General features: G+C 52.7%; 6 protein-coding genes across 6 annotated transcripts; 2 read left to right on the top strand and 4 right to left on the bottom strand.

Moving 5' to 3' along the window:
* Positions 1 to 2,896: 2,896 nt before the first annotated feature.
* J4E86_005966 (uncharacterized protein) lies at positions 2,897 to 4,427 on the bottom strand (the record flags this gene model as incomplete). The annotated part of the gene is made up of 3 exons (XM_051446497.1): positions 2,897 to 4,089; positions 4,141 to 4,293; positions 4,349 to 4,427. 3 exons carry the CDS (start codon positions 4,425 to 4,427, stop codon positions 2,897 to 2,899), a joined length of 1,425 nt encoding a protein of 474 aa, XP_051302072.1.
* A 2,049-nt stretch (positions 4,428 to 6,476) lies between these two features.
* Positions 6,477 to 8,867, top strand: J4E86_005965 (uncharacterized protein; the record flags this gene model as incomplete). Its single annotated transcript, XM_051446496.1, has 5 exons — positions 6,477 to 6,863; positions 6,911 to 7,023; positions 7,070 to 7,429; positions 7,481 to 8,064; positions 8,116 to 8,867. 5 exons carry the CDS (start codon positions 6,477 to 6,479, stop codon positions 8,865 to 8,867), a joined length of 2,196 nt encoding a protein of 731 aa, XP_051302071.1.
* Positions 8,868 to 12,690: 3,823 nt separating this feature from the next.
* J4E86_005964 (uncharacterized protein) lies at positions 12,691 to 13,465 on the bottom strand (the record flags this gene model as incomplete). The annotated part of the gene is made up of 2 exons (XM_051446495.1): positions 12,691 to 12,988; positions 13,041 to 13,465. 2 exons carry the CDS (start codon positions 13,463 to 13,465, stop codon positions 12,691 to 12,693), a joined length of 723 nt encoding a protein of 240 aa, XP_051302070.1.
* Positions 13,466 to 13,967: 502 nt separating this feature from the next.
* Positions 13,968 to 15,769, bottom strand: J4E86_005963 (uncharacterized protein; the record flags this gene model as incomplete). The annotated part of the gene is made up of 2 exons (XM_051446494.1): positions 13,968 to 15,369; positions 15,417 to 15,769. The coding sequence occupies 2 exons, from the start codon at positions 15,767 to 15,769 to the stop codon at positions 13,968 to 13,970; spliced, it is 1,755 nt and encodes a 584-aa protein (XP_051302069.1).
* A 224-nt stretch (positions 15,770 to 15,993) lies between these two features.
* J4E86_005962 (uncharacterized protein) lies at positions 15,994 to 16,959 on the top strand (the record flags this gene model as incomplete). Its single annotated transcript, XM_051446493.1, has 3 exons — positions 15,994 to 16,024; positions 16,079 to 16,419; positions 16,468 to 16,959. The coding sequence occupies 3 exons, from the start codon at positions 15,994 to 15,996 to the stop codon at positions 16,957 to 16,959; spliced, it is 864 nt and encodes a 287-aa protein (XP_051302068.1).
* Positions 16,960 to 17,803: 844 nt separating this feature from the next.
* J4E86_005961 (uncharacterized protein) lies at positions 17,804 to 18,811 on the bottom strand (the record flags this gene model as incomplete). Its single annotated transcript, XM_051446492.1, has 2 exons — positions 17,804 to 18,352; positions 18,413 to 18,811. 2 exons carry the CDS (start codon positions 18,809 to 18,811, stop codon positions 17,804 to 17,806), a joined length of 948 nt encoding a protein of 315 aa, XP_051302067.1.
* Between the last annotated feature and the right edge of the window lie 718 nt (positions 18,812 to 19,529).

Below are 19,529 nucleotides of genomic sequence, written 5' to 3'. Positions count from 1 at the left end.
GCCAGTAAACCCGTTTTCAATGCATCGATACTCGACCAAGCTCAAGCGTACACCCCTTTGTTTGCGCCATGCAGCTTACTTTTCCAGCATCGACACCGCCATTCCCATCCATGCGACACCTACACGCGGTAAACGCGCCACCAATCCCGCCGTGCAACGTGCAACCAAAAGAAAGCTTGACCGTCACATTCCAACGATCGACTCGCCAGCTGCATGCAGGGTGAAGCGGAAACTCTCCGCCGTGCATGTGATTGATGACTTACATCCGAACCTTGCACCTCAGCACCGGAGCATAACGTTGAACTAGTGTTCACAGCATATCCGGGGACTTGCTTACCGACAGCTGATCCCCATGTCTACGCTCGGAAATGAGACGGTTATTAGCAACCGACCTCGTGGGCGATGACGTCGTGTCTCGTGTTGCTTGCAATCACAATCGCGAACTACTCTTACCTGGGTATTGTACGCGAAACGCTGCGATGGCAGCTGCCCGGGCATGTTCCGCCTCATTCTTCTTCTCACCAGTAAACTGCACTCGATCCGTAGCGCAGCGAAATACCGTAAAAGCAGATGATTCCGCACCCCCACAACCCCCACAATACAGCCACGCGCGAACTCCAACTCGCAAAAAAAACTGAATCATTGTCGGCGTTGGCGATCGCGATATCCAACTGGCTGTATTACCCAAAGGGGAAAAAGTCGGTGGAACGGTGGAACCTCGTTGTCTCTTCGCTTGCTTCTCTGCCTCGGTTCGAAGAACGCGAAGGACAAACACGAGACGTTGACATCATTTTGAACGGGTGTCAGAGAGACGCCAGGGTCAAGAACAAGGGCAAGTTTTCAGGGTCCTGCCGAAAGGTCCGATAGAGAAGCGTGTGCGACAGGTGCGACAGCAGACAGACAGCAGTACCGACGGCCGATGCCGAAGGTAGGGGATTCAGGGATCGACGATCTTGCCTTGTCTGAAGGAAGGGTCCTTGAGGTCGACTGACGTACGTCTGCATTCATGTGAGAACCACCAGAACCTTCAAGATGGTGTCCAACAGAGCGCGCTCGTCTTCTGACATTCTGGACGGGGTTGCTTAGCGCCAATGAGCTGTTGTTCTTCCACCAGACCCCGCAAAGTCCACGCAGTCTGCGAACGCCCGAAAACCCGCGGGAAAAGGTATCATGATGCAAGCGATGCGACGCATAGCGTCTATATGTTCCATACAACCTTCACATATCGCTATGCCGCGACTCTCGAGAAGGAAGTTCAGTTCGCTAGGCGGGATTGTCCGCGGCTACATATGCGAAAGTCTATAGATGCATTGCATGCGTGCGTGATTTTCGCTATTGGAACGCTTGCTTCGTTACGAAGGCAAGAGAGAGGGCACCGCTGCGGTTGCAAGTTCGCGATGAGTGATTATCTCGAAAGCTCGGTTCGAGCAAACATTGTTATTAAGCTGAGCTACCTCTCCATTCCCGTGAAGAACTACTACAACACTTCTTCACTCTTGGTTCATTTGTTGGGATCATAATGGAAACGGCAGGCTAGCACTATCGTGAGGAAGTATGCATCCGCCCCCATTACGAAAACGCGTGAGCACACCCAGCTTGCCCGCATCTGGTTCGCCAGAACGCCCACTGCACACCTCCCACTCTGGCGGTTCGTAAAGAAGCGTAAAAGGGAGGCTGTGCACTGGGCATTGGCATGCACAACACACACAAACAGCGGTTCTTTGTTTGTGCTGTGCAGCGGGCGCCGGATTGTGAACGCATCCGCAAGCAGCAGGCTCGTAAGTGGGATGACATGCTCGTGGTCATGCTGCTGATTTAGCTTTCCTGACGGTGCAGTGCGATGCGCCTAGCTAATTGACTGACTTTGCCGCGCTGTGCGGATAGTCACTGAGCCGTCCCAGGAGCTACGACAAGGTGGTTGCGACAGAGATCGGTGTTTAGCCTTGATAGCCACATAGCCTGGATGCCACCGAGGCCGTCCCGGCACATGCTCTTGTGCAGTGCGTCGCATTGCGAGTGATCACGTCGATTCAATCGCAGCCGCCGCGAGCGCTGGCGTAGCGCTCAAGTCGCGCATCCCGTGAGACGACGTAGTGATGTTACATCTGTCGCCGATCATCCACGCACCTCATCGTCCTTTGGTGCAGGTCGACCGCAACGTGGGATCTTGACAGAGCATGCGCGTCCAAAAGGTTAATCACGGTTTTGCTGGGAGATAGCCTATCCCTGTCGACCGATCAAAAGGATGCTTGGAATGTCAGCGAAAATCTCTGCCATGCAGGGCGTGGGCGAGGCGCCTCGGGAACCCTGAAAATTCGTTGGTAAGGCGTCCCCGCCAATTGGTGGAGGATGAAAGCGAACCTTGCGGCCGTGCGGCACGCCCTGCAAGCTGCGACTCAAGGACGTCACTCGACGATGCCTGAGGGGTCCGTTGAGATGCCTCAATTGAGGATGAAACTTGACGATGAAGAGCACATGAGGACGCAGAATTGTTTTACTTTCTTATTTCATTGTGAGCCAGACGTCAGAACGCCAAAGGCTCCGTCTATACTTTTGCGAAACCCCCACGGGCAAACCGCCCAAGCATTGAAATCACCACCCAAATCCATCCCATTGTATATACGTATGCTTGCTTGTTCAACACTCAAATGCAACAAACAGTGATGGCGGCGATCTATGTAGAACGGCCTCAAACGCACATCAAGCGAATGGTTCGGGCCAGGTCATAAAATATACACAGGCGACCGATAGTCAAAAGGGTAGTCGTGAAGACTAAAAGAAGATATGAATAGAGATCGCCTAGGCGTTGGTATCATCGCGCACCAGCAGCGTCATCAATCATGGCGTCATCAAAAGCGACAGTAGCTGCAAGAGCTGGCTGTCCCTTCGCAGGCGTCTAAAACCAACCGTTGTTGGTGTAAGATAGATCAAAATTGTTCATCGCGTTGAAAGCACCATTGGTCTGATCTATAGGCCATGGGTCCATGGGAACAACATCTTCGAAATTGCTAGGCATCGAGAGGGCGGCTGTGTCGGCAAAGTCAGGCGAGGCGGTACTCGTCATAGTTGCTGGCGCAGCAGTCATGCTCTTGGCGTAGATAGGATCGAAGCCAAGCATGTTCGGCATGGGTGCCGTAGTGGCCATTGGCATGGGCGCGTTGACGGATTCACTCGGTACGGCAGTGCTAAAGCGATACGCAGGGGTATCTTCCCAGAAGAGCGACTCGCTGGCAGCCGACTGAGGGGCTTTGAAGTCCAAGTCACCGAAGAGGGCTGGCTCTCCAATTTCCGAGTGCGCAGACGACGCTACAGTAAGGCCGGGACCGCTCAGTTTGGACTCTCCGCTGTGTGAGATCGGCTGCGCCAAGTCGTCGTTGAACTTGCTAGGGTCCAGCGGGAGATCAGTAGCAGACCAGACGTGGTCGAAACCAGCAGATGCTGTCAACCAGTCGCTATCCATGTTTGGTAGGCAATCTTGCGATGGCGAGGTGGACAGGCTGCCCAGACCGAACGTACTGTTCACGGGTGTTACACTGTTGGCTATCCATGGCCACTGGTTCGAGAACGTGTCGCTGACGTTGCTGTTGGGAGACTCGCCGTCTTGTTGAAAGACGCCGGGCTGACTGCTGAACATCTCGTTGAAACCGAATGTGTCGAGGCTACCGCCGACGTTGGGAGTCGGCGACTTGTCGGCACAGCGCTGTGTAGAGCCGAACATGGTGTGGAAGTCGTTGTTCGATAACGAGAGCGTGTCCATAGAGCGGGTAGCTTGCGGTTCTGGCTTGCTGCGAGTACTCTTCTCTTGCGAGAGAGCGGAGAAGGCGGCATGGCCGTGTAGCGTATGCGGACGAGGAATCTTGTACGGAAGGCCAGAGACATGGGCCGAGTTGTTGTTGCGATGGCAAGGCTTGTGGTGGCCGTTTGCGAAGACGGTCAAGTGGCTCTCCGAGTGCGTCGCAGTCAACTTGGGTTTCGCGCGAGCGTCGTGGAGCGTCTGCCGGGTAGTGTCGATCTTGAGATCGATCTCTTCCTTCTTGGTGCCACACAAGCACTTGCCGCCGGAATGGCACTGGCAGCGGTTGTCGTGAGCTAGAGTAACGTCAGAGATGTCGGGGACGGCCAAGCCAGATGTGAGCTCACTCTTCGCGTCGCCTTTGTCTTTGTGCAAGTCCTTGTCCTTCTTGTCGCCACAATCACACTTGGCGTGATGAGACTTGGACTTGCGCGCACCGCGACAGTGCTCGCATTGCTTGACAGGACGACCCTTGGGGTTGATGTGGTGGAGATCTCGATCTTCAAGACGAAATTAGCACTGTAAGGTTGTGAAGCGTCGCACTGGGCGACATACCAGTGTGGTTGCAACCGCTCACACGGTGGCCCTTGATGCAGGACGAGCAAGCCCATTTCTCGCCATCGATAACAGGCATACCGGGGCGATAACGGCCGAGTGCGGTCGTCGCAGCTGGCTACGAGCAGCTGGGTAGGAGCGGTCCAGGGAGCCAACTGGCTAGAAGCGGCGAAAAATGACGAAATAAAGCCACACGCGCGGTGTGAGCGTCTGGGTAAAGATACAGGGAAGAATAGTAGGATTCAAGAGAAGCTAGTTCAAACGCCAGAGGGTATCTTGGGCAATGGTATGGTATGCTGACTTGTAACCGTGAACGCCGGGGAATGAGACCGAGGACGACAGGATGGAGTGGAGAGTGGAGTGGGAGATCAAGGGGAACCGAGCGCAAGAGGCGCTGGCCGAAAGCGTTAGACGGAGCTCCTTGGGAACGACCAGACCAGTATACTATGTGGTGTTGTGCGGGTGAGGTAGTGATGAGAGGGAAGAGAGCGAGCGGGAGGAACAGGTTAAGAGGAACGCACACGGCCCTGCGCGGCGTGTAATTGGCTGTGGGGCTTAGCGTCATCGGCAAGTGCGCTCAGACCTCGACGCTCGAAGCAAGCGCGATCAGCCATCATGACGGCGGCTCCTTCGGGCTAGCGCGGGAATCCCACACTTGCATGCAAGTGCAAGCGCAGGTGCAGGTGCGAGCCAGCAGCACCTTCTCACCGCATGAATCCTGCCATCCGCCAGCCCGCCGCCGTCGCGATCCACACCGGACGCCTACGACGCCTGCGACGGAGCCTGCTCCTGTGCTGCGCTGGCCTCGCCAGCCCGCCTCTAATCATGCGGGACTCCACGCACGGCATGTTTCATTGCGGACGCGATTCGCTTGTCGAGTCAGCATGTTTCCCTTACCGCGACGGCCGTAACTCGAAGCATCCGTCGCCCGTTGCCAAGTGGAGATCATCACTATTGTCTGCGTCGATAGCGTCCAGTACATATAGAACCGGAAGCAAGCCTATCCATTACTCTCAGGTACAGTGCCCGCTTGTATATCTCACATGAATCCTCCGGCCCAGGGAGCGCTAGCCCGACGACACGAATTTGACCTTTTGTGGGACAAATGGAATTTAGATCGAACAGAGCGTCTAGCCCTTGGGACCACTGGGCACAGCGTTGGCATAATGTTTTTGAAACGGGACCCCATGGCTTCTCCGTGGGGTATACTCTGTCGGTGTATTGCACCGCTCTTATACGGGAGATCCTGGTGATCTTACGCTTGACGCTGCAGCCAGCCGTCAAGTGGTTGATCGTCTCGTGGAACTCTGGTAGCGCTAATCTACGAGAGCCGGAGTAATTACAGCATCTGACATTGAACGACTTCGGATTCGGTATGCACTGGCCTTGTACATAATGGTGACCCGTGAACAGGTGTACGTATATCATATGATACGGTGATTCTCCAGACTGCGTACCCACCAATGGCTCGAAATTGTTGAACGTCTTGCTCAACGTGTCCAAGTGCACCGGAGACTTTTTTAGGCAAGCTCGTTGTAGTGTGTGGTGACCCAAGTAAGTCGGCACTAAAACCACCATCTGAACACCTATGGATCAGCGCATGATAGACAGGACAAGGTCAATATCGCGCAGCAACAGTACGGAGGCAGCAGAAAAATATGGCTAATTCAGCAGTCTCTTGACATCCATAATGCTATTCATCATCGGTTGCAGTGTGCGGGCATTTCTGATGATGGCTGTGCATGGTGCTCCCACTGGCCGCCCGGAGCGCGTACGGTGAAAAGATAATCCAACAGCGACGTCGTCACCGACCAGTTAGTAGCTTCCGATCCACGCTGCAAGCAGATAACATCTCCCATGTCTTAGGAAAACGACAACCACCATAATGTTGTTGTCACTTTCCCATTCATCCAAGGCCATGAGGACCTGCTCCCTCTTGCCATGGTTCACGCTAGCGCAAAAATCGCAAAGCTCGCACAACTCTCCTCGGCGGCCTCTTACACAACACGCTCCTCTCGCTTTCCAACGCCAGAACCTCGCGCGCGATCGCGCAACAACACCGGACCGGTGCTCTGGATAAATACCAACGACATTTCTACCTGCAATCTCGAATTCGACGCGCTGAAAAATGGCTGGCTACGGGGACTCAGATACGCAGATGGGAGGAGGGCCAGGCCAATACGCGAACCAGAATGGCACACCACCCGCGCAGCAACACCAGTTGACTGACCCCGAATTGCGCCTACAGGAGAACCTACAGCAGCTACGCGACGGTGGAGACATGATGCACCCAGTCGGTCCCCAGCAGCCTCAGTACCAGCAGATGGCTCACATGGGGCCTGCAATGGGCGCGCATCCGCATTTCGCAGGTCCAACGCGCCCTACGCATTCTCCACAGCAAATGGCGCAACATGTCATGAATATGGACGGACACCACGACCCGTACGATCCCAACGACCCGAATCGCAAACGCTCCAAAGTCTCACGCGCCTGCGACGAATGCCGAAGGAAGAAGGTACGCGATACCTCCCTTCCTGTACAACATGCGCTTACGCTGGATAGATTCGATGCGATGCGACCAGCGAGAATGGTCCAGAAGCTTGCTCAAGTTGCAAACGGACTGGAGCCCGCTGTCAGTTCAGCCGTCAGCCTATGAAGCGCGGCCCGAGCAAAGGGTATGTGGATTGTGTGCAGATTGGCGAGCCTGCTAACACTTTCCAGTTATATCAAAGAACTTGCGGACCGGCTTAATTCGCTCGAAAGCCAGATTCACCATCCTCCGGCGCAGTCGCATAACTTCGATTTCGGAACGTTGGGTGATCAGCCGTTTCCTGATACTCAGAGTCCACCACAGTTCAAGCGCCAGCGCACTCATTCCATGACAGACGGGTTCCACGAGGCATTCAGCCGGCCTAACTGGTCCGCACAGGATCGCGGCAATGGTGGATCTGTAGACGCACATGGTCTGCCTGTTTTAGGTGATCAAGACTCGTCGCTCAATGGCAACCGTCGTACCTCTTTTGGAGAAATGAGTTTGGGCGGGAGTCTCATCACAGGCTCTCATGAAGAGATTCTCAAAGCGTACGTATACCCGCACATGTGCATTTTGCCAGACACTAAACCATATCTCAGGTATTACAACATCATTCATCCCACGTTGCCTGTTCTGCCACATCACGAGTCACAACTAAACCGCCTTACAAACTGTCCGTCGAAGCTGCGAGAGACGTTCTTCCTCGTACTAGAAGGATGTATCCGGTCCATCGCCTCGAAGGCTCTGCCACCTATCGATATCAGTCTTAATCAGCTGTTACAACAGTGCTTTACTTCAGTCGACGCGGCAAACTATTGTCTTCATGACACGGATAGCTCACGACGGTTCTATAACCACTTGGTGTACTGCCAGTCACTGATTCTGCTTGCCGCAGCATCTGACAGGCCTGGCCCAAGCATTATAGGTAGTACTACTGGACTGCTCGCCCGTGTCTCAGCATGCATTGCAGATGTCGGAATAAATGATGCCAGAACGTTGGCTGGACTGAAAGAACAAGATCTCGAAGTGTATCAGACAGCTCGCCGCGTATATTGGACTGCGTTGATCATAGACCGTTTCCACGCGTCTAGTCAATCGACGGACATGATGATTCGACGATACTCTGGAACACTTTCGCGAGACGATTACTCAGCCCTGGGTGAAGTCGCTTATTATCTCGCTCGTAAGTGCAAGCTCTTTCCATTGATGACTATCCGAGACTAATCTTCATCAGGTGTTGCCCTACTCGTTGGCCGCATAGCCTACGTCAATCGCGCAGGAAGCATCCCAAATGTTGACCCAGCAGCTCCTTTCGCCTTTTCCGCGCTCAAACCCGGAACCACGGAGTCAGAGTACCTCAACGGAGCACTAGATGAAATCAAACAGTCCATCGACCTGACCACCTTGACGAGTAATTCGCCCCCTCATCTGGCGCACCAGTATCTCAGAGTATTCATCGCGCGACTTTCAGGCCAGAATCTGCCTTCTGCCGAGGTCCTCGAAGTCACCAAAGACCTGCTCAGTAACCTCATGAGTGGCGCCATCACTCCCTTGCACCACATCTTCGCCGCCCTAGTCGCCACATCCCTCACCGAACTAAACGACCGAGGCGAACTAAAAGCAGAAGCAAGCGCAACCATCAAAGAAATGAGCGACGCGCTATCAAACGGCCAAATCATACACCGCAGTTCCGACGGTCTAGGCTGGGAAACAGCAATCGGCGACCTACTCCACAAGAAGAAGTCTTCCACACCTCCCTACACCGGTCCCGAGCAAGCCAGCCCCGCGCTCGAACCCAACATGGCCGGCCTGCAACATCTCGCTGCTGCCGCAGTGGGAGAACGAGAAGGAACGGGTGATAATAACCGTCCTGATAGTTCTTCGCAGCAGAAGGTTGATAATGATCTTTCGGCTGCTATGGCGGCGGCGAATGAGGCTGCTAAGGCGCAGGCGACTGCTGTTGCGGCTCAGGATCTGTTTCATTAGATGTGGTGGGCGTGGTTGTGGTTGTGTGATGCGTGTCTTCTTTTTTGTAGTGGATATACCCCTTTTAGCGGTGAGCTGGTATGATGGTCTGAATTGTAGGCTTGTATTATTTTGTAATGAGATTCGTTTGTCTACTTGCTCTACTGAAAGCTCGAGGAACCTGAGATGTTGCGTCTCACTTATGCCACAGCCTGAAGGTATTCGTATTGTTCAACTTTGACGAGCTACGACACAGAACATGACCTTTGCCTTCACAATATATGTCTCCTCATTCTGAGCTATGTAGGTTTAGTTGCATACGTGATTTTGCGCACTCTACTTCCACCACGCTAGCATAAACTCAATTTGCCCTCCTCAAGGTTGACTGATTCTGTATGCGGAACATTGTCAAACCGTATCGTTAATAGGAATCCACTCTGCAAGCGGAACATCTTTGATGGCCGCATACTACGCAGAATTCCTGCCAACCAGACATTGGCCCATCACTACACATACAACAATACCACACCTGTTCGCCTTTACATGTAACGAACCCCTCCGATAACGAGACGTTTTGTAGCGACCCCGGTTCCTTTTTGGAATTTAGGTATGTACCTGGTCTCGTGTTACTGCAAATTTGAGTATCAGCTCTTGACACAATAACGGTAGGAATGCAACATACTGTACTACAAGCCTCGTAACGGCATTACTAGCGGATGCGCGCAATAACAGTTGGGGGTCTAGGATGCCACCAGGTATGGCGTGTCGATGGCTCGTTATTCCGCTGCCTGAGCCAGCGCCTATGTATTCATCCATCTCCGTGAAACTGGGGAATGAGAAAGACGTCTAAGCCTTATTTGGTCAATGTAAAGGGGTTGCAAAGTCGTAGGTTTGTATATCAAGAGCTATAGATCGCAGAGTGAGCGTGAAAGTGTGAGCTCAAAGGGGTCGGGCACATGTGTATTTGTACTCGGGCTTGGAGCAAGACTTGGCAATGTGTTTGCCTAATTGTGGCGTTCTTCAGCTCTATGATTCGTCTTCCACGCGAGGTTGACCACTGGGCTGAGATAGCACAGCCTCGTAGGGAAGATGCGTATGTGTACTGCATCATTCACACGTGCTCATCCGCACTCCCAGACGACGAGATAAGAATGTACACACAAAGAATAAGCCCTTTACTATTTCAGCCACTCCCACCTGGCTGCAAGGGGCGAATACGCCGCTTAGAACACACGTTACATTCAATTTCTACTGCGCTCTACAGTGAGGCAGACATCGAGTCATACTCATTGGAATCTCAATCTAGCATGGCAACACCCAAAGCTTGTCTCCCCATATTGAATACAACCTTATCTTCTTCTTTCAACCTGTCGAGTTCACTTTTGACCTGTGGTAGCAGCATCTCATCAACAAAGCTCTGAATGGTCCCTGTGTGTGCGTTATACTGGGAATCAAAACGGACCACCATCTTCTCCAACACTACCTCAAGATGTTGATCTTCTACTGCGAGACGTTCCAACTTGTCTAGAGGGTATCTTGGTAGAGGCTGGCGTTCCAAATTTGGCTCTCCATGGTGTTCGATGTTGTAGATATTACAGCATGCATGGCGTATGCCTAGTAGCGAGAAGATGAACAGGCGTATGAACTCGGCAACGATCCAGCGATTCTCATTCCCTCTTGATGACACTGTAATGCAGTGCACAAAACGTTCAAGTTCCCAGCGACCTATACGCTGATGACTCGAAGGTGTAACCTTCACTCCGTTCTCCGGCCTCATCAATTCCTGGATTTCTGCCATGTATCCGACGTCAAATCGATATGAGCCCTTCCAGAAAGATGTGATACCAGTGCAGCCATATGTGCTACAACTACACTCGCATCTATCGAAAATGCGGTGTTGAAGCATTGTCGTAATTCTGCCTAGACAGTAATTATTCAGCGGCGTTTTCCATGTGAGTAGGGCTGCTTTTGCACCCATACAATGCAATGCTGTAGTTTCAGAACCTGGCCAGCACTCGGTAAGCCTCGCTCCTCTTGAGAGAAACCAATCCACAATCCTGAAAAATCCCTCGGACGATTTGTGGTGAAGGTCAAATCTCCGATACATCGTTATCGCAAATATCAACGGGGAACAGTATGTGTGGTGGTCGCAAGACGATGAATCTCCTTGGATGTCTTTAAAACCGGCGTCGTACAGCATCTGCAGTGTACACACAGAGCTGCTTGAACCACCATAGACCGCTTGATGTTCTCTGTAAAGCCTCGCGATGTTGTATACGCTGAATCGATATGGACGAAGAGATGGCGGTATTTTGTAGCACTGATTCTCGATCGCGTCGAACGTGCAGATAGCGTGCGTGTCAAGCAGGCCATTTGAGCGCATGGCGCATGAACTTTGAATACCCAAGTCTTCTACTATCTCTTGAATACGACGTCTTTGTTCGACTAGGTGTGCCACAAGAATGTTTGCGATGTCTTTTTGTTGACATACTCCGGACGCGTAAACGATAGCAACCTCCAAACTGCCAATGTAAGGAAGATGTGATGTCTCCGCGTCATCGCGCACTGCTAGCCAAAAAAGAACCATTTCCAGATTCTGAGACTCGACAGCGTCATTCAAGATGGTGTTATAGATGGTAGTATAGAGCAGGTGTGGCCGTTCTGTCTGGTGCTGTGGAGGTATGTAATCGTATCCGGCGTCAAGCAGATGCCTGCATCCAGGCACCCAACCCATGCGTGTCATCATCTTGTAGAGTTTTACCGCATGGTTTGCGTCGCAAACATAGTTAGCATAATCTCCTTGTACAGCCTTCGCAAAATCATCTCCCGACCTCAACAACGCCGCGCTCAAAGCGACATCATGAACACCCAAGAATGGGTCAGCAAAACTATCGAAAGATATGGCTACCCAAGAACCGTAGCTGTCGTACAAAGCTTCGTGTTGGCATTTTCCAGATATCTTCAAGTCATGCTGTAGGAGATCTGTCACGAGTAAATTCCAACTGTGATCGGCTGGATCTGTGGCGCCCAACAGAAGGTCCACGCACGTGCTATAGTCGCTCCTTTAGCGATACTCAGATTCTTTGTGACATGCATACTAACCTTCCTTGATCGTCAGTATCCGATGCATGGGTAGAGGACATGTAACACAGAAGATGTTTGAGTACTTTTCGCCATTCGTCCACTTCATTAGGACGGAACGTCCATACGCTCCGGGAGATTCGGTAGCACAAGTACTCACAATATTTAGCGGTGCCACGGATAGCAGTGTAGGGCGCACTTGACTTACATGTAATAGGGTCTGTCCGTTATCCAAACGATCGTGCGGCGATGATTCACGCGATTGGAAGATCCTCGATAGTTCTGCCAAGTTATGGCGAACTGCTCTTTTGGATGGGTCAGTGCTAGTCATGGTTGCAATGACCTTGAAAGCAGCTGAACAGCTTTCCGAGACAATCTGGCTGCATGTCAGACTTGGCGTTAAGGAGAAGGTACCAGCTCCTGCAGACAAGACTATCAGCATGCGGAGCTTCAGGCCGAAGATGAGATAGCTTAATATCAAGCCAAAGCTAAAGTTTATCGCACATGATTCGGGTAGCCAGAATGGACACGAGCGATCATGACGATACTGTCTTTCCAGGGAGAGTACCACAGGTCGTCGCAACATGTGGTGCTTCTGAAAGATTCCGCGGCAAGTGCAGGAGGTCGAGACTGGCCTTCGTCTCACTCGTGAGAAGTTTGTACGCATCTTTTGCGTACAGCTCTGTAAATATGCCATCTCATTTTCCAACCCGACTGCCGATATTGGTAGTAGAGTGGGGGCTAGAGATGCCTACACTGAAGTTCAGCTAGGCTCTGGAACCCGGTTCTCGCTGATTGTATGTTCAATCATAGGGTGTTCCTGGCAGTGGAGCTCACATACCTGCACATGAGGTTCAACAAGGGTTTGTGTAGAACTGTACAGTCCCTTACTCATGAGATGGCTGGGATTCGGCGACCGGTTCTCGTACATGAAACAGCGATTGGCTGAACTTTGTGCGTATCTCTGCTGATCGATAATCATCTGAATACCGGAATCCGTGTCGAACGAGAGTTGACTAAGCTGTGTCTGCAGAGTCGTGAAGTATTGCTGCTGCTGATCACTGAGACAGTTAGCCAGGTAGTCACTGCAGCTCTGATCGAAGGGGCTTTTACGTCATCGATGTAAGCAACGCAATCTGTAGACTCTGCTGAATACTAGTCAAGACATCTTTCCAGTACTTGATCTCGCCTTCCTTGAAGGGGTACGCCAGTCGCTTGATAGCATTCCTGGAACGGGACCAGAACCGTCCGGAGCTCGTTTCCGGGATCGCATCTCCAAGCCTTGCCCGAATCGTTTCGATGGCGCGTGCGCATTCATGGATACTGGTCTTGGTTAATGCGATAGCCGTAGTGTTGACCAGCTTGCTGATGATTGTTTCCAAATTCTCGAGATGGTTCACTAGCGTATCCAGTTCGCGAGTTATCTGCTCAGCCCTCTTTCTTGCGTCTTTGACGCTATTTGTGTATTTGGAGAATTGATCGAATAATTGTATTGAGAGTGAGATCACACCAACGATAGTGCCGGCCACTTCGGCCATGGCGGGCGTACACAGAGATGGAAGGAGCGACGAAGCGAAAGGCTGGAAAGTGGGCAGATGATAAGACTTTGTAAGAAGGCGCAGCACAGCTCTGCGCTTGCCGCAGATGGCGTCCACTCATCGGAGTCGGCAATGCGGGGATCAGCCCAGCCTTGCGACGATGTCAACCTTGCAAGCTTTCAGCCTCAACTACGTGTCCGTTTGGTAAATTCGAGGATTCCGGCGGGATGAATGGCATTTCAAGCATCTCGCAAGTGTTTCTTACTGCGCAGGGAATGCGTCTAGCGTTGAATGCGGTGCTCAGTTTACTGTACACCACTCCCATATTAGGTTGAGTGTTTCTAGATGTCGATAGGCAGACAATGGGCCCAGGTTTCTGAACTGTCAGCACCAACGGGCAGCGTACGCAATTGACTCGCGATGACTGGATCGCAAAATGAAGTCACAAACACCCACGGCAGCATTGCTTACATCGTTGAACAACTTCGTGCATTATCAATTCTTAGCCCATCCCCAACAGACCCTTAAGTCTAGCTACCTTCCCCATAATAATACCCTTCAGTCCTCCAGCACCCATGGTAGGCACCTCGTCCACGCCCACAAAGCGCCTAACAAGCAGATTGAATATATTACCAAAGCCCAACGCCATAACCGTACTAGTCAAGATAATAACGTTATACGGCATACTGAAATCCGGCGTGGGAAGAGGAAGAAGCAGCGAAGTAGTGCGAACGTAGATACCCTTGTTATCGCCTGACTGCGGTGACAGAATACGGATAACAGCAGGTGCGACGTCGAAGCCTCGATTCGCATCTGGTGGGTACTCTGTGTAGCGCAGAATCGCTTTCTCGAAGTCGTAAGTGAGTGTGAGGCTGGAGGCTGGTGGGATGACCATGCGTAGCTCGAGGTGGGTGCCGCGCTTGCGGTCGACGGCTGGGCGGTAGTAGGTCTCTTTGATTGGGCTTTCATCCGTGGTGTCGACGCCAGCTTGAAGCGTGTGGAGGTAGGGCTTCATGAACCAGGGCAGAGACTCTAGGTATACTATCTCGACTGCGTTGGTGGTAGACGGGTTCTTGATGACGGACTGTGTACTACCGCGTTCCTGGCCGTGGCCGTTGATGGATCTTGCCGCGAAGACTAGAGGATCGGGACGGACAAGACCGGTTTTCATTTTCTGCTCGGGTAGGACGAGGTCGAGGTCTTCGCCGATGGGGAGCTTGTAGCATCGGAGGGTGTCTGATGCTAGTCTAGACTCTGTGAACTCTCCTGTTGTCTTGACCTCAAGTTCGCGCTCTGGCGGCAAGTTGATGCAAACGTTGTTCGCTTCTCCCTCAGCCTGATCCGCGAGTGGACAGGCTCCCCTGAGCGGTCTTCCAAAGACCTCCTCCAGTGTCCAGGCGGGCTCGGTGCCCTTGTTCAAGGGATAGCAGGTATCGTGCCCATTGTATGGCTTGGAGGTATCGCATTCCATCTGATTGATGGGTAGAGGTCGCGGAATAGGGTTGTCTCTAGGTCGCTTGGCTCGCGCAATGTCCAAGACCATGTCTACGCTTTGCTCCATCTCTATTGAGCAACTTGTGCTACCCTCTTCGCACGTTGGCCGCACATCGATGGCCATGGTTTGGAACGAGGCGTCGAATAGCTTGTGTCCGTCCAGTAGGCTGGATACACCGGCCTTACCCTTACACGGTAGTAGCTTGAGAAAAGGTGTAAGGTTCTCCGTGCAGACGACTTCGTGGGGTAGCGTACCATGGAGGAGGTGAAGATTGGACGAGTTACGGTGTTGGCCTTCGGGGTCGAATGACATGACGGGCCGTATGGTTTTGGTAGCATCGATGAAGTTGATCGAGGCGCAAAAGAGGCCTGACAAGGCGTTGGTAAGCTTCAGCCATCGTGCAAATGCTCTGCTATGGTCAGCGTGAATCCTTCCTGTCATCCATAGAGAACTTACTCCTCCTCAGTATCAGCCTCAACCCAAGCCCACAGTTCAACACCAGTCCCTCCTTCTCTTGCGCCGTTCCATGGCCGTTGTCCCCAGTTCTCGGCATCCCATCTTCCAACACTGAACCTCAAATGTAGTTCCCTCGTGTGCGCATGCTGCAGAATCTGACCAAAGGATCGTGGGAAGTATCGGAAGTTTTGTTGTTCGAATGCAGTCGCGCTTTCGTTGCTCCGGAAGTTGAAAGAGGCCAGAAGGGTGTTCTGGGGAAGGGGTCGCAGGAGGAGGCGCTCGCTGTAGTCGGCGCCCGCAGAGACGAAAGCGATCAAGGCATTGAGCAACACAAAGTAAAAAGACGAGAGCATCGCAGCATCGTAGCGCTCTCTACGCGAAATGTGAGCGGAAAGACTGACGATAGGCCCTTGATGTTGGGGTTGCGGCGGACATGTGGAGTGAAGGCGCCCCACCGGTGATTGGTCACCCGGCGTGGATACTTGGCACTGCCGCGGTCGCGATTTCTTTTGGCTGTCACTCACCTTGCAGCTCTCCACATCACGACCCAACCGCGCATTCCTAATATCTACACATCATGGCCGCCGCAGAGACGCGTAGGCTGCTTGGTAGGTCTCCCCAAATCACTATTACTAATACAACACAATGCTAACGCGACACAGAGCAGCTTATGGGCGAACAGCTCATGAGCGGAACCGACCAGCGCGCGCCCCAGCTAAACATCAACGACACCAAGGTCTGTCGCTCCTACCTCGTAGGCAACTGCCCCCACGACCTCTTCACCAACACCAAGAACGAACTGGGTCCCTGTTCCAAGGTGCACAATGAGGCGCTCCGGACCGAGTACCAGGAGGCAGACGCGGAACAGAAGCGCAAGTGGGGATTCGAGTTTGACTACATGCGCGACATGCAGCATCACATTGACAGCTGTAATCGCAAGATAGACACTGCCCAGCGCCGCCTGGAGAAGACGCCTGAGGAGATCAGGCAGACCAATGCTCTTGTAAGTATCCCGGCCAGGGGACCTGCACTATCTGCTCACGCGCGACAGCTCAAAGCGATCAACGAACTGACCAAATCGATCGACGCCGGTATGCTCGAGATCCAAATCATGGGTGAGGAAGGCATGGTCAACATGGCCGTCCAAGAGTTCACCAAGGTCCGTTACAAGAAAGCCGAGAAGGAGGAGCGCGAGAGGGAGCTTCGGGCTCTATCAGACACCGGAGGTCCATCTGGACACCAGAAGCTTCAAGTGTGCGACGTATGTGGTGCGTATCTCAGCCGTCTTGACAATGATCGGCGTCTAGCAGACCACTTCTACGGAAAGATGCATCTCGGCTATGCTCAAATGCGCAAGTCCTACGAAGCCCTGACCAAGGAGCTCAAGGACCGCCAGCCACCCCGCAATTCCTACGCTCCCTCCGGCGGCGACATGGACCGAGGCGGCGGTGGAGGTTGGGGAGGAGGTGGTGGTGGATACGGTGGCGGTGGCTTCCGTGGTGGACGAGGAGGTCGTCGCGGAGGCAGAAGAGGCGCTTGGTAAATATCCCTGGAATTTGGCGTTAAGGTGTGTCTATGCGATTCCCAAAAGGTTCGGCTTACAGCAGTATTGATGCGAAGACTACCGCGACACGGCGGTACTTGTACAACAAATGGCGACTATGGAGGCCCATTCGGGCGTATGAGCTTGAGACAGTCCAATCAGAACATGTACGCTTTTCTCCAACATGCACCTGACATGCTTCTAACCACCGTCAAGGGATTTCTGTGCGATCGCTGGCCACTTGGAGGAGATGGGACCTTCCCGCCTGCTATACGTTGTCGCAGGTGAGTTGCGCTTTCTGTGGCATGTTTCTGCAATGTGACACGCAACATTTGGACCTGGTCATGACATGTCTGATACGAACCGCTTATTGATTTCGTAAACTCACACCATAAGCCCGACTTTCCGGCCTATACGCATTTCGAGGTAAGTCGTAGAAGCATCGAATATACCCACTTGCTGTATGGTCAGCCGCATTCGCAGCATGAGAAATTCGCAGATCTCGAAATATCTCTGCATGCTCGTTGTCATGACCTTGGCCAGCTCGAATCTGGCCTCTTCGTATATATGTGGCTCGCTCAGCTCTTGGTTGATTAATATGTCAAATTGGGGTTTCAGTTATCCACAACGGATAAGTCGACGATTGCACAAGACAAACGATGTGTATATACACCAATGCATTCCTCTAGAATTCTATATACAGTCCAAGGGGGTATTCGCTAGCCACTGTGGCTTAATGGGTATCGTTATTTGCGGGCATTCGCCCAACATCCTGTGCTCTCTTCAGAACATGTACTCGCGCCAAAGAAAAGCGCAATCCACACATCATCTTCCCCATCACCATCTAAGCAGTGCCGTAGTTCCTGAAGTTCTCGCAAGGCAGATAGTTGTTCTCGATGAACGCCGAGCTAAACCTGATGCCATACGCGCACTCAAACTCCTGCTCGCTTTCAAGTGGGAAACCACTGACTTTGACGGTGCCCTTGACAGTCTCAATTTTGTTGGGGCTTGTTGTCAAGCTGGTGTTGAAAAGACGGATCATGTTATCGCATTGCTTGCCGTCGCCGAACATGACCTGGTTGGTGACGTTCATGAAGAAACCCAGCGGGTACTTCTCCTCCGACGTAAGTGACAGCTGTGTGCTAATGGATGCGGCGCCAGCCTCAGCGCTCGTCGCCTCGAACGATGTCGTTCCAGGCTCCTTAGCGTCGGGAACCGCGCTGTATGCATCGCAAGCAGGCTCGAACAACGACGGGTAAGTCTTGATTCCGTAATCCGCAGCGCCTTTCAGCGCAATGACGTTCTCAGCCGACATAACCAGCGATGGCGTCCACTTGAAGGACGTGGCATTATCGCCGAGGAGATCGAGGAATGGGAATTCGATGCCACCACGCTAGTCAAAGTTAGCACTACTACCGCGGATCACGATCTAAGGTTAGGCGCATTATCGTACCGAGAAGTCGGGTATTTGAAAGCCGAAAGCTTGTACGCCATGGTCGTGGACTGCCTGGAGAAGGGCTGGGTACATTCCTTCCGGGAAGTCAGGGAGGAGATGGCGGTATGCGTGCTCCAAGATGCGGTATTGCGAGGGGATGAGACTGCGTGCGAGATCCAGTGAAATTGGTAGAACTGAGATTGTGCCGTTCAACGTTCCCGTCGCATTTGATGGGTACTGTGACGCAATGGGGTTTGGCTGGTCAACCGTCTTGCAGACAGCCTGCTCGACAGCTTGTTGGATTTCATGGAGGACCGGAACCTGAGGACTCGCGTTCGTCGTACTCGCATAGCGAATAGCGAGCAGCGAAAGAAAGCTGAGAAGAAAGTACTGCCATTTCGAAATCGGAGCCGCCATCTTTGGTCGTTGTATCGAGAGGAAAGCGAGTACAGGATGGCACAAAAGCGCAAGGTCCAAACAAGTGCTTATCATGGTTGCTGAGATTGACCTCCGGGCCGACTTGACAAACACTAGACGGTCGAAAAGCTGATCATGTGAAAAGGTTGGTAGTACAGCAAAAGGCGCCAGCCCATTTGGCGTTATGAAGGACTTTTTTCAGCTACATAAAGGTAGTCTATACACACCGGCAACGCATGAATCCGCGCCACTAAAAGGGCGCCGCAAGGGTATCGAGTACTGGAACACAGATACCCGCAGCTGAGCGGGACGACTGACGCCGGGTGAATCAGGTACGTACCTGACCGCAACAGTGTCTGCGCGAAAGCAACGTGCTTTGGGCTGCTTGAACGGGCCAAGGCCAGAGTCAAAACGTGACTAGTGCCATGGAACTGCAAGTTTCCGAGACGCTGATCTGTCAGGTGGAGGCATGTTGCCGATGGGCTAGGGTGAGCCCTTGCGCATCCAAATGCTTAGGCCCGACTGCACTTGCTGGTTGAGTGCGCCGCGTGTTGGGAGGGCGTGTATTGTTGCCGTTGGAATGGCGGGTGGTGCAGTGCGTGTGTCAAGGAGACGAGGTCGGAGTTTCATCGGCTTCGAGATGCTTGCGGGGCCGAGCGCGCACGTGCTTGCTAGGCTGGGTTCCGACTGGCGTGCGCAATGTATTCTCCGGTTCAAA

The sequence above is a fragment of the Alternaria arbusti genome (assembly GCF_024043155.1).
Source record: "Alternaria arbusti strain BMP 1465 chromosome Unknown scaffold_7, whole genome shotgun sequence".
NCBI lineage: Eukaryota > Fungi > Ascomycota > Dothideomycetes > Pleosporales > Pleosporaceae > Alternaria > Alternaria arbusti.
The sequence above is the reverse complement of the archived record's forward strand: the minus strand, read 5'-3'. Positions and strand labels throughout refer to the sequence as shown.